The sequence below is a fragment of the Gigantopelta aegis genome, chromosome 7 (assembly GCF_016097555.1).
Source record: "Gigantopelta aegis isolate Gae_Host chromosome 7, Gae_host_genome, whole genome shotgun sequence".
Taxonomy (NCBI): domain Eukaryota; kingdom Metazoa; phylum Mollusca; class Gastropoda; order Neomphalida; family Peltospiridae; genus Gigantopelta; species Gigantopelta aegis.
Window position 1 is genome coordinate 35179926 of NC_054705.1, and position 14529 is coordinate 35194454.

Consider the following 14529-nt stretch of genomic DNA (forward strand, 5'->3'; position numbering starts at 1 on the left):
TTTATTTAACGACGCCACTAGAGCACATTGATTTTTTATCCTATCATCGGCTATTGGACGGCAAACATATGGTCATTCTGACACTGCGTTTTAGAGGAAACCCGCTGTCGCCACATAGGCTACTCTTTTACGACAGGCAGCAAGGGATCTTTTATTTGCGCTTCCCATAGGCAGGATAGCACAAACCATGGCCTTTATTGAACCAGTTATGGATCACTGGTCGGTGCAAGTGGTTTACACACACCCACTGAGCCTTGTGGAACACTCACTCAGGGTTTGGAGTCGGTATCTGGATTAAAAATCCCATGCCTCGACTGGGATCCGAACCCAGTACCTACCAGCCTGTAGACCGATGGCCTAACCACGATTGTATGTTGGAAAATACGAAGAATCCATTCGGAAACGTTTGTGGCCTTCGGTGACATGTTATTCCCCTCCCTCACCCCACCCAATGGATCGTCTAGATCCGCCATAAAATACTGCTGTTTCACTGCTATTTCATCATCAACAACTTATCTTTGTGATGTCCTAAACAAACCCTTCTATTTTAATCGTTATATTATATTTTAATTTGACCAATTTTATGTCAAACTTGTTGTACCCACAAACATATTGCAAGAACATAAAAGGCTCCTAAAGCAAGAACATTTTCAAAAGCAAATATTTTGCAATATTTGTGAACCGCGTGAAAGCCGCTAAACTGTTCTTTCACAGTTTGAGCTGAAGGTGACATTTTAAAAATATATATCCCTGTGTAGACCCATCACACATTGGAAAAGTAATGAAAGTAGTAGTGTTTGTTTAGAATTTAGTCAGGAATAATATTAAAAATGTAGAAAAATATAATTGGTGGAGCAGGTAGTAATTTAGCTTTAAACTTATGGTAGTGTGAGCACTGACGTCATTAATGTTAGATTAATCAATATTTTTTAAAACAATGCTTCCCAGGGCATTTTGTGCCTAAAGTGGAAACTCAATTAATCTTACATAATTTGAGGATGCTGATTTAAAAAACCCAATTGTACAATCTGATATTTCCATTATATATCCTCGAAATTTCAAGATGGCCGCCATACTATATACCAAAACATGAAATTTTGTATAGGCTTCTAACCGAGATGCATTCATAATAATTATTATTATTTCTATGTTTTATATGCCTAAGAATTGATATGTTAACGTTTGAAGTATTTTAGTTAGTTTATATAAAATAAATTGAATTTGGCTGCCAATATAACCAACACACTGTAACAAAATTCTCCAAAATATTATTTCAGCATCTAGCTGTCTAGATGGTAATGTTATTTATAAATACATACATCTCTGTTTTGTTAGTTGGAGATATCTTTTAATCTTTTAAGAAGAGATTTGAAACTGGGAAGTGGGGAAAAATGCAATAAAAGAACGTTCATGTTAAAACAGCACACACTTGAATTAATAAAACAGTTTTACGTGGAAATACTTTATTATAAACAACATAGAAAACGTATGGCCTAACACTTTTTATATAAACTTAAATAACACAGAAATTACATCTCGTATACAAAATACAACAAAAAACAAGCTCCCATTCTATCTAAAGGCAAATGCATGTACATTTTATTAACAAATCACAAAGAGTATAAATATATACACAATATTTTGATTTTTGCATTAAAGCACTTTAACATGGCCACTACAGTGCACGACACCAAAAACGATATTCATTGATGGTCATTGAAAACATAATCATGTAGTGTTGGTCGGATACGGAGTTTAAAAAACCCGCCAAACTTTAAAGAACTACAATTCGCAAATAAATACCAAGGATTTTTGTATAATAATTATTTACTGCCAAGGGAATAGAACATTTTCTTTCACATTTAAAACTGTTCAAAAATTGTTTTGTCCTAACACCCAGTCTTACTAAAATGAACGAATCTTGAGAATGGCAGTCCTCCTACAGTGAGTGATATTATAATGGAAGTGGCAGTCCTCCTACAGATGAGTAGGTATTGTACTGAGAGTGGCAGTCCTACAGGTGAGTAGATATTGTACCGAGTGGCAGTCCTACAGGTGAGTAGGTATTGTACTGGGGGTGGCAGTCCTAACATATTGGTAGGTATTGTATGGAGAGTGGCAATCCTCTTGCAGGTGAGTCGATAGTGTATTGTGAGTGGCAGTCATCCTACAGACGAAGTTGGTATTGTATTGGGAAGCGGCAGACCTATAGGCGAAGCAGGTAGTGTCCGTGGAAGTACCAGTCCTACAGGCGAAGTAGGTAGTTGTATTCGGAAGTGGTAGTCTTCCTACATACGAAGCAGGTATTACCCTGTGGAAGTGGCAGTCCTTGGAAATGGCAGTCCTCCTACAGGCTAAATATGTATTGTTTTCAGAAGTGGCAGTCATCATACAGGCGAAGTAGATATTGGCTTGAGGGAAGTGGCAATCCTCCTACAGGCTAAGTAAGTATTCTCCTGGGATGTGGCTGTCCTCCTATGGCGGAACATCTGAGCCCGGTTGTTCAAATCATAGTTTAATTAACCCTGGGTTAGTGTAATATTTTCTTGTTAATTATTATGTCACAAATACATAATACAACGTTACATTTGATTATGTACTGACACTTTTGGTAGTTCTAAATCAAAGTTAAAATTTAATTCTGTTTAACAAAACCACTAGAACACATTGATTTACCAATCACCGGCTAGTGGAAGGAAGAAAATGTTTTATTTTTAACGACGCACTCAACACATTTTATTTACGGTTATATGGCGTCGGACATATGGTTAAGGACCACACAGATATTGAGGGACGAAACCCGCTGTCGCCACTTCATAGACTACTCTTTTCAAGGGATCTTTTATATGCACCATCCCACAGACAGGATAGCACATATCACGGCCTTTGATGTACCAGTCGTGGTGCACTGGCTGGAGAGACAAATAGCCGGCTGGTGGATGTCCAAACATTTGGTTCCTTTTTACAGTCTTAGAGTAAAACCCGCTACCTTTTCTTGTCATTAGTAGCAAGGCATCTTTCATACGCACTTTTCCACAGACAAGGACAGTCGCGGTGCACTGGTTGGGACTGGGGAAAACCCAATTAGAAAATGGGTCCACTCCACTGACGTGATTCGATGCTAGGACACAAGCACCTCAGGCGAACGCTCTTCCGACTGAGTTATATCCCGCCCTTACTAAATCAAGTTTTAAAATTATGTCTTTAATTGTTATTTGTATTCAATCTGTCCTTGATTTTGAACATTTCTGTTAACCACTGATTAATACTAACTAGGGTTTGAACAGCCGTCCCCTGACTTGTGTGAGTATCATGTCATGATATTGTCAAAACATTCTCTTGACTCTGTCTTGTGGAAAGATACGATTTAAAGATACACGGATATATATATGTATACCGTTTGTCGTGTCGTGCACTTTAGTAAAGCCAAAGGCAAAATACATGTTATTGACATCACAACTCGTACAAATATATACACATTTTCATTTTAAAATATTTAACAGACCCGTAGCCAGCCAGTCATGGGGACGTCATGTCTTAATTATGACACTCCCCCGCACCCATTTTAAAAATCGAATGGGCTTTCCATAAGTGGCAACAGCTGGCTACGGGCCTGGAATTTAATGTCACGGTTTCTAGTATGTCATCAACACAAATTCAAATATCTATTGTGGACCTTGTATTTCAATTTAATCAAGCTTGTACAAAGGAATTGTAGCAGACGAGGAGGGGTCTAAACTGTAACCAGCGAAGTTTCAATAGCGGGGGGTCGAGATATCTTCCTCAGGAAAATGTACTTGAGCTAAAAGCTCTCTATCAAAATCGAGCACATGTCAGTTACCTGGACATTAGGACAAATAAAGACATATTGGATGTGCAGGTACAAATATTCTGTGCAAAAGACTGTTTCAAACCAAAAATACCACAGGATGTTTTTATGATGACAATATACATTTAACAAAAAATGCCACCAAAATCATTCTCAGGCATTTGAAAAAATGTACAATGTCTTTCACATTTGATCAAATGAACAATACTGGTTTCCTCTTTAGTCAAAACAATGTCTTCAATGCTGGTATTAGTTCATACAACAGCTTTCAATTTCACGGGAACACAATTTCTGTCGTGGAGCTAAACTCTTGTCAGTTCACCTTGCAGGACGAGAAACAATAAAATTGGTCTATAGATCAAGACAACCAATGACGTCATTTTGGGAAGCGACATCATCACAACATAAAGTCTGGAACATCCATGAAATAACATACTCTTACTTTATGTAGTACAATCAGAAACGGCTAATGTTCTTAGAAGTGAGGTACATTTTGTTTTGTCCACTTGCAAAACAATTCTGCAACAATGATTCTTGATTCCCAAAAGCTGCTACAGTAGAGGTGATGAAAAAATATAGGCTTATTCCAACACTTCTATAAAAAGAGGTATTGAAAAATATTTTTGTATTAAAGCTATTCAAATCAGGGCACACTTCTTTATTTTCATAACATTTTATAAACTGAATCGTCGAAGCCGGGATAGGTTGGGGACTTTTTAAAAGTCACTTTAATTTTTTTTTAAATATAACTGTAAGCAATGTTATTATGTACAGGAAAACACTAACAACACAATCCTTACTTTTCGAACACAATATTTACCTGCATCACTGTATAGTTCTTCCGATCTATTTAAATTATCTTATAAAACTAATTGCGATATTTGTTTTGTCGTTCTGGTCAACATTTAATAATCAATGTTATTCGGGAACCCAAACTGTGGTTTGAAAACTGCTTCAAAAGCAGCAGAAAACGTACCAAAGTAGTACTAAATGGGTGTTAATAAATTCCTCATCACAGTCTTTAGATTCGGTTCAATGCTGTTTTCTTTTAAGAAAAAGCAAAATCGTACGGTCGTTATCTTTTGTTTCAATCTCCGTGAAGTAACAAGTTCCTCTGTCTATAGTGCCCGGTACACTCATTTAGTTTAAAGAGACAGACCCTAGTTTCTAAACACGACAAATTTTTCACTATAAAGAGTCGTTTATGACAATTTAAATTGCATTTTATGGTCTAGATTTGTCCATTTCCGTACATACTAAGTGTTTCAAGTCATCCTTGTGTTTGCATTTCTAAAAAACAATTCTAAAAACGCACGTACCTCTATGGGGCATCGATTATGGAGTCGAGCTCCAAGTCTATTTTAAAGGATATTTTCCCGTTTCACTCTATTGTAACTTTATCTACATGTGTTACAGGTTTGTAGATGAACCAAACTTAGTGATCGTTTTCATGGGTTGAAAAACAAGGCTCTGCGATTTTAATCTATTTTAAGAGGTGGGATTCCCCCTTTTTCAACATCACAGACTCTCTCGTAACTTTATCCAGATGTGTTACAGGTTTGTATCCTGCAAACCACCGTTTCTATTGACAGAATATGATGACGGATAAAGCAACGTCAAATCCTGCTACTAGCAGGATATGACTTTTGACGTCACTCATTTGACGTCACACACATTAAACTACTTCGACAGGGCCTCGCAGAATTTCCCATTCTTACCTTCACAGGATAAAGCAGACATCCGGCGACATTAACTAGTTATTCTCTACGTAAATTTAACCCCAAAGTTTTAATGTCCATTTTCATGGGTTGAAACTAGGGTCTGCGGCTTTAAATATGCCGCTACCACGTGACATGAGGAATGACTTTTAATGGCAGCCACACGCTTTGACGATCATGCTCTTGTACTTCTTGAGGACCACGTTTGAGTTGTGGTCGAAGTACAGCACCGAGATGGCGCTCAGTTTGGTGGGCGCACAGCACGGTTTGGGCACCAGGAACGGGTCCATCAGATGTACCAGGGTCTGGACGATAGCGTGGTTTGTGGCGTTCATGTGCGTCCCCAGAGGAAACGAGCACTCGCCCTCGCAATAGAATGCGGAGTAACCGTCAGGGGCGATAATCCAGTCCTGCAAACATAAACGTAGATTCGAGATAAAAACTAAGAATTCTGAAAGCCCTGTACCTACCAACCTTATGTTCCAGTGTTTCTGCCAGAAATAATCGTTTTGGGTATGGCGGTATGGAACTGAATACATGCACAGTCAACAGGGTCAACAGGGGATACGGGGCCTCCCCCAGAACAAAATGGGTTAGGTTTAGGTTTAGGGTTAAGAAAAGCATACAGTAGTGTTAAGAGTCATTAATTTTGTCAAAAGGTTAACTTAACAAATAATATCTGCAAAAACATTTGGGTATGGCGCCATACCCGTTTTACCCTCTGGCAGAAACCCTGTGTCCGATGGCTTAACCACGACACCACCGAGGCCAGTTTTGTATATTAAAAACATTTAAAAAAAAAAAAAATAAAAATAATAATTAATTAATAAATTTAATGTTTAATTATACTAAGATTAGCAGTCCTTAGTTCTCTACAGTAGTTCGAGTGTTGTGCATCACGTTTTTTTTTTTTTTTTTAACGCCACAAACATTTAACACAGGCAAAGACATGTTTTGGGTTTTTTGACATTACAAACATGAATGATGATGAGATGAATGGTGAAGCCACAGTATTTCCATTTCGGTACGGGACTACTTGACGGGTCCGTGCTCCACGCTTGCTGTCAGTTGAGATATTTCCGTATCACCGAAGACCGGGATACACGAACCTGCAGTGCATGCCGGATAATCATCCCCCATGTGGGGTCATACACTCAGGAGTCACACCCATAATCGCACCCGTGAAGTGGGTGAAACTCGATGCATGTGACATTACACCTACCCATTGAGACTAGTGGTGAACTCACTCTGGGCTGGAGCCGGTACTGGCATGAAAAAATCCCCATTGCCCCAGGTGGGTTACGAACCCAGAACCTACCAGCCTGACGTCCGATGGCATAACCACGACACCGTCAAGGCCGATGTTGTACATCACGTTTTAGATTAGTCTGGGGACGGGGATTAGCATAATTTTTTTAATTGCGATACATCATGATACGGGTTCTGTCCTGAAATCACTGTAAAAATTTCATTACAGGGTGTGAGGACATCCACAGGCTTTCTAACCTTTATTGCAAACAACCAAAAGTTAAACTGAAGTAAAAGTTCCCATAAAATATGTAGCAGATCGCCTACCAATCCCGAATAACGCAGATTGATGCAGATTGACGCAGAATGACCTAGACTGACGCATAATGACCCAGACTGACGCAGATTGACACAGAATGCCCCAGACTGACGCAGAATGACGTAGATTGACACTATCTTACTGTCTGAGACTGTGTTACCAATACAAAACAATGTCTTTGGTTTTGCGTTAGTCTGTGTTGGTCGCTGAACTGCTACACATTTTATGGAAACCAGCGTTAAGCTACAGTTACCCTACCTGCCAGCCAAGATCTCGAAAACTGACGTAAAGTGTTTTTCGTTGACAAACCGTTTGTCTAGGCCGGCTGTATGCTGTAATATAAGAACAAAATAAGCATTAATCTACGATCTAAATTAATATACACACAAATTAACACTTGACCACTTAATATTAAAGGCATATTGTCACAGACCACTGACCTATTTAATGGCCTAACAAAATATCACCTCAACAAAAATAATTTGATTTTGTCCCTAAATGTACTTTATTCAACCATCTTCATAACCACCATACTCCATTTATTAATGGTATTTTGCAAAAATAATTGAATTATGGCAATGGTCCATAATTCAAAAACTAAAATTGCCGAGAGCGTTGACATGGATTTCACTCCAGCATGGTTCAATTACGGTGATGCGATGGTTAGATTTGGTTTCCTACAATTGATGTAAGTTTTATTTATTATCCATTTTTAGGGAAAAAAGGTTCTAAAATCCGTGACAGTACGCTTTTAATGTTTGTTTTGTTTAACGACACCACTAGAGCACATAAAAAAAGTTTGTTTTATTTAACGACGCCGCTAGAGCACATTGATTTTTTATCTTATCATCGGCTATTGGACGTCAAACATATGGTCATTCTGACACTGTTTTTAGAGGAAACCCGCTGTCGCCACATAGGCTACTCTTTTTACGACAGGCAGCAAGGGATCTTTTATTTGCGCTTCCCACAGGCAGGATAGCACAAACCATGGCCTTTGTTGAACCAGTTATGGATCACTGGTCGGTGCAAGTGGTTTACACCTACCCATTGAGCCTTGTGGAGCACTCACTCAGGGTTTGGAGTCGGTATCTCGATTAAAAATCCCATGCCTCGACTGGGATCCGAACCCAGTACCTACCAGCCTGTAGACCGATGGCTTGCCACGACGCCACCGAGGCCGGTCCACTAGAGCACATTGATTTATTAATCATCGGCTATTGGATGTCTAACATTTGGTATTGACCACTTAAGACCGACATGTCTTACAAATAGAAACTACAAACCAAACTTTGTACACAGCTTAGTTTACAGAAAGAAAATGTTATTCGTTCATTTAAAATAAGTCAGTACAGGAATGTTATCTGAAAAATAACTTTTATCACACACGAACAAACGTTTCTCTTTTAACATTATACAATGTATGCCAAAGGTAATTTTCAATTTGGCATTTTACTGGCACTGGCTAAAGCGTAGCCATCTTGATTCCACATCACCTTTTATATTTCTGAAATAAAAATGGCGACATTTCTGCTGGGGATATTCTTAGTGTTCTTTTCTGTTTATTTTTTCTTTCTTTCTTTCTTTTTTCTTACTCGCTGTCGGACATGATGTAACAAACGTTCTACTAGCCCTACCGTGAAAAACACTAGCCACGGGCGTCGGGCAACAGTATTCTAGAATCCCTGTATTTATTAATCTGCTTGTTGCCCCATAACGAGTGTAACAAAACAACAACGTGGGTACCTCCCCTCTACCAGTATAAATTCCTGAGCTACTTTCCGCCGCTTCAGTCATTCAAAAACGTCAGACATAGAAAACGTACATTCATTTAAAATAGTACAGGAATTTTAGTGGAAAAAAATCACTTTATCAAAGACGAAAACAGGTTTTTCTTGTAAAATTATATGCCAAAAGTGATTTGCAAATTGACATTTTATTGGCACTGGCATAGACGTCTTCCCCCACCCACCCCATCAGCTTTAATATTTTTCTGTCGCCACCTACACCCCGCCGCCTCAGTCATTCAGAAACGTTAGACATAGAAAATATTACATTTTAAAATTTTCTGCCTAGATCACTTACAGTTTTTACTGTACGAGTAATACGGCTCGTCGTTATACGACACTTCCGAGTTCTGTCGTCTGCGCGCAGAGCGCGTGCGCCGCACGTGCAGCTCGTTTGTCATCCGGAAGAACCCCACCATGAACGGAAGTTTGTCAATCGGCCCCTTCTTACTGACGATTCCGATCTTCTGGGGATCAATTTCACGACCTGAAATATCATTATTACGCAATAAAACAAGCATTCTGAGAGTAAAAAAAGTAAAGTTTGTTTGATTTAACGACGCCACTAGAGCACATCGGCTATTGGATGTCAAACATATGGTCATTCTGACACTGTGGTTTTTTTTAGAGGAAACCCGCTGTCGCCACATAGGCTACTCTTTTACGACAGGCAGCAAGGGATCTTTTATTTGCGCTTCCCACAGGCAGGATAGCACAAACCATGGCCTTTGTTGAACCAGTTATGGATCACTGGTCGGTGCAAGTGGTTTACACTTACACACTGAGCCTTACGAAGCACTCATTCTGGGTTTGGAGTCGGAATCTGGATTAAAAATCTCATGCCTCGACTGGGATCCGAACCCAGTACCTACCAGCCTGTAGACCGATGGTCTAACCACGACGCCACCGACGCCGGTTTCTGAGAGTAAGTGCTAGAGGATATTTCATGTTTTTTTGTTGTCAAATATGATTTATATCTCATCGAATGGAGTTTGCAATCATATCTCACGAGTCGCGCTTGCGCAACGAGTGTGATATGATTGCAAACTTCACGAGATGAGATATAAATCATATTTGACAAAAAAAAACCATGAAATTTTCTATTTATTACATAACTTTTGGCAATTTACCTTTATTTTGAAAATGCCAGCAGCAAAATAGTTCCGGCTTTATTACAGTGAAGATATCACTTTCTACAGTGAAGATAACACATTTTAGAGTGAAATAGTGAAATTGTCATTCTAAAATGTGTTATCGTCACTGAGTGACTGATAACACTTTTATTTCACTAATATTTTAAGATACTTCACTAAATGCTATACATCTCCTAAATTCAACGGCCACTCTTCTGTGAAAAGTGGGTAAATCATCAGTAACAGTACATGATAAAGGTATATAAATATTTTCGTATCAATATCTTCAGGCATTGCAAAACAAAAGTTTGGATTTTGTTTTCTCATATCTCCTAAGTTTAAGGGCCATAGTTCCGTCAAAAATGGGTAAATCGCCATGAACGTCAAACTTGATCTGTAACAGTACATGATAAAGATATGCACAAAATGTCAGGTCAATATGTCAAGTCCTTATAAAAAAATCCGGTAAACAAATTTTCACATGTCCTAAGTTCAAGGCCCATGACCCCACCAAAATAGGTAAATCGCTCTGAAAATCAAACTTGATCTATAACAGCACATGATAAAAGATATACACAAAATTTCAGGTCAATATCTCAAGGTTTCTAAAAACAACATTCAGAATACTATAAGTGGGATAGACGGACGGACGGACGGACGGACGGACAGACGGACGGACGGACGGACGGACGGACGGACGGACGGACAGATAGACAGACGGAACTGAAACCTATAGTCCCCTCCGGTTGGACCGGAAGAGGACTACTAAAATACATGTATTATATTTCATTAGGTGCGGGTAGGACGTCGCCCAGTGATAAAGCGCTCGCTTGATGCGCGGTCGGTTTGGGATCGATCCCCGTCGGTGGGCCGATTGGGCTATTCCTCGTTCCATCCAATGCACCACAACTGGTATATCAAAGGACGTGGTATGTGCTATCCTGTCTGTGGGATGGTGCATATAAAAGATCCCTTGCTACTAATGGAAAAAATGTAGCGGGTTTCCTCTCTATGACTGTCAAATGCGCGGTCGGTCTAAGATCGATCCCCGGTGGGCCTATTTTTCATCCCATCCGTGACGTGTATATCAAAGCCTGTGTTATGTGCTACCCTGTGTTTGGGATGGATTATATAAAAGATCCCTTGCTACTAATAGAAAAATGTAGCGGGTTTCCTCTAACAAGCTGTCAAGCTGAACAAATGTTTGACATCCAATAGCCGATGATTAATAAATCAATGTGCTCTAGTGGTGTCGTTAAACGAAACAAACTTTTATATTTCATTAGAATAAAGCATAGATCGCTCTTAGACCGGTGTGTTCATTTGAACAAAGCTGAAGCAAAACCCCAGTGACGTCATTGCATGTACCAGGGCCGTACCCTGACCAAAATCCATGGGGGGGGGGGGGGGGCACTAAATTTTATAAATAAATTTTAACATACTATAAAGATTAAACATTTCTATGCTATTACTGGAGATATATAAAAAAAAGAGGACAAGATTCTCGGGGGGGGGGGGGCAGCTGCTCCCCCTGCCCCCCCCGGAGGGTACGGCCCTGTGTACCGAGAAAAATAATCTGTTAATGTTTACATCCTAAACACGTCACCAGGCATGATCGTCAGGCGAAGGAGTGCAACACAAAACACAACAATCTGAACTAGGATAGTCAAAGACGTTTCCTGTTGTGCATTACCGTAACAGCTTAAAGTGTCATACCCTAGTTTTTAAACTCTAGGGCATATTTTTCACTATTAGAGCCGTTTATCATGATTGAAATCAAAGTTTACTTATATTTTATTGTTTAGATTATCCATTTCTGTAGAGCCGAAGTGCTTCTGGTCATCCTCGTGTTTCTAATACCACAAAATGTTTTTTGTCATATTTTAAAAAACGTACATGCGTCTGAGAAGTAACTGTTATGGAGACTCTTGTTTCACTCTGTTGTATCCACATTTGTTACACGTGTGTAAATCAAAATTGGGATATAGTCTTTGTCGCTCCGACTTTTTCTCGTTCATCCAGTGCACCACAACTGGACAATGGCCGTGGTATGTGCTTTCCTGTCTATAGGAACGTGCATAAAACAGATCCCTTGCTGCATTGGGGAAAATATAGCGGGTTTCCTTTGATGACTACGAATCAGAATAACCATATGTTTGACATCCAATAGCTGATAATTAATTAAAGGGACACACCCTAGTTACGGCTAGTTGTTAACCATTACGGCGTTGTTTTTCATATTAAACCCATTTTTTCACAAATAAAATTGCACGTTACTTACCGTTTATTATTTAGAATATATATTTCTATTCACCTGAAGTGTTTTTTGGTAATTCTGGTTTTTGTAATACCACAAAATGCATTTTTCTTATTCATAAAATCGCACGCACGTCTGAGAAAAAACCGTTGAGCAGACAAGGTCTAATCTATTTTTAGAGGGGATATTTCCATTTCAATGTCACAGACGTTGGTATATCACGTGACCATTATCATTTTGGTTCGGTTTGTTTTCTCGTGCACGGTTCGCGCAATCAACATCCGATTTGTTGTTGTTCATTTGTGAGATTTTTCTTCACAGTTCGTGAACATTTTCAGTAACAATAAAGTTCAAACAAGTAAGTGTCTCAATACAAAACGTTACAAACCCTTAAAACCAATAGTTTTGCTAAGTCTTACGATATCTGGAGAGGGGATACAACCAGGACAGAACAGTTGGAACATGTCCAGGAGAGGTGAAAGGAACGCACACCAAGTCTGTGAAATTTGTCGTGACGTAGGCATTGTTGTGCTTCGAGCGACATCTACCGGTGACATCAGAATACTAACTTTCAAAATTATTTCAAGCAATTGGCACATGGGGATTCCCATGGTATTTATCGATATAAAACCTGCTTTTTCACTCCATTTGATAAAAACGTGATTTAAGTGTGTTACAGGTTTGTAGATTAACCAAATTATAATTTATTTTCGCTGGATGGAACTAGGGTGTGCGGCTTTAATCAATGTGCTCCAATATGCCTTAGTGTTTAAAACTAGGGTCTGTCCTTTTAAAGGCCCACTGTCAAAGTTTATACCGCAATATTATATTCTCATTTATTTGTAATCTTTCCATAATTAAAGGGACATTCCCGAGTTTGCTGCATTGTAAGATGTTTCAGACTAATAAAATAGTTCTACGATTAAACGTACATATTAAATATATTTTCTTGTTTAGAATATCAGTTTCTGTATATTCAATGTGTTTCTGGTCGTTTTAATATTTGTAAGAAGCCCAAACTGGAGTTTGTCTTCAAATAATTTCGTACGGAAAAAATTATGTTTTAGGAAATTAAATAAATTTAATCTAGTATAAATATTAAAACGATCTGAAACACGTTTAATAGACAGCCACAAATATTTTATGCAGAAAAATATGTTTGATATGTAATTACAATCGTTAAAAAGTCTCTGTTAGTCGATAACATCTTAAACATTGCAGTAAACTCAGGAATGTTCTTTTAAGGCAGGAATAATACTTTTTAAAACATCTTATTCTGGAAAGAAAGAAAGAAATGTTTTATTTAACGACGCACTCAACACATTTACGGTTATATGTCGTCAGACATATGGTTAAGGACCACACAGATTTGGAGAGGAAACCTGCTGCCGCCAATACATGGGCTACTCTTTCCGATTAGCAGCAAGGGATCTTTTATTTGCAGATCCCACAGGCAGGATAGCACAAACCATGGCCTTTGTTAAACCAGTTATGGATCACTGGTCGGTGCAAGTGGTTTACACTTACCCATTGAGCCTTGCGGAGCACTCACTCAGGGTTTGGAGTCGGTATCTGGATTAAAAATCCCATGCCTCGACTGGGATCCGAGTCCAGTACCTACCAGCCTGTAGACCGATGGCCTAACCACGACGCCACCTGACAGGTTTCCCGAATAATTTGTGGCTAAATATAGCATGGTCACCATCTTTGTTTATTTGTAAAGAACTTGTCAGCAAAGAATTATGGAAAAAACTTAGTGTGTTGAATATGTACGCATAAAACAGTGACGTTACTAGTTAATGCGCGTTAACACATTCACAAAATTCCCCTTGAAATATTAATTTTTTTACTAGTAAATTGATTTATTTCGTTGTAAATGTTTTATAGACATATAGCTAAAGGTATATACTATGTTTTAAAGCAAATAACAAGAAATATTTCTGGCGGGAAACGCCATTATTGCAACTTTGACATAGCACCTTTAACACAAAAGTATTTTCTGATTTACCGTAATATCTTGCGTAAGTGGTTGTACTGTTTATATCCACGGTGTATATGTTGACTGAAACGTTGCATATAGCAGTTTTAGCCACATGTTACATCTCCTGGGCCGTAGCTAGCAGGGGGGGGGGGGGGGGGGGGGGGGGGGGGGGGGCAACATATATAAATCCGGAAAGCATTATAGAAACTTAAAGAAAATTCTCGTCTTAACAGTTTAAGGTGTTTTAGACTATTAAC

General features: G+C 38.8%; 1 protein-coding gene across 3 annotated transcripts in view; it reads right to left on the reverse strand.

Moving 5' to 3' along the window:
* Nucleotides 1-3920: 3920 nt before the first annotated feature.
* Nucleotides 3921-14529, reverse strand: part of LOC121377075 (bone morphogenetic protein 7-like) — a 44279-nt gene continuing 33670 nt past the window's right edge. For all 3 annotated transcript variants that reach the window (XM_041504940.1, XM_041504939.1, XM_041504937.1), the window contains 3 exons: nucleotides 9200-9388; nucleotides 7373-7446; nucleotides 3921-5957 (listed from right to left, as the gene is read on the reverse strand). In XM_041504940.1, the coding sequence (XP_041360874.1) occupies nucleotides 5697-5957; nucleotides 7373-7446; nucleotides 9200-9388 (524 nt within the window). In that variant the 3' untranslated portion in view covers nucleotides 3921-5696. The remainder of the gene's footprint in view (nucleotides 5958-7372; nucleotides 7447-9199; nucleotides 9389-14529) is intronic.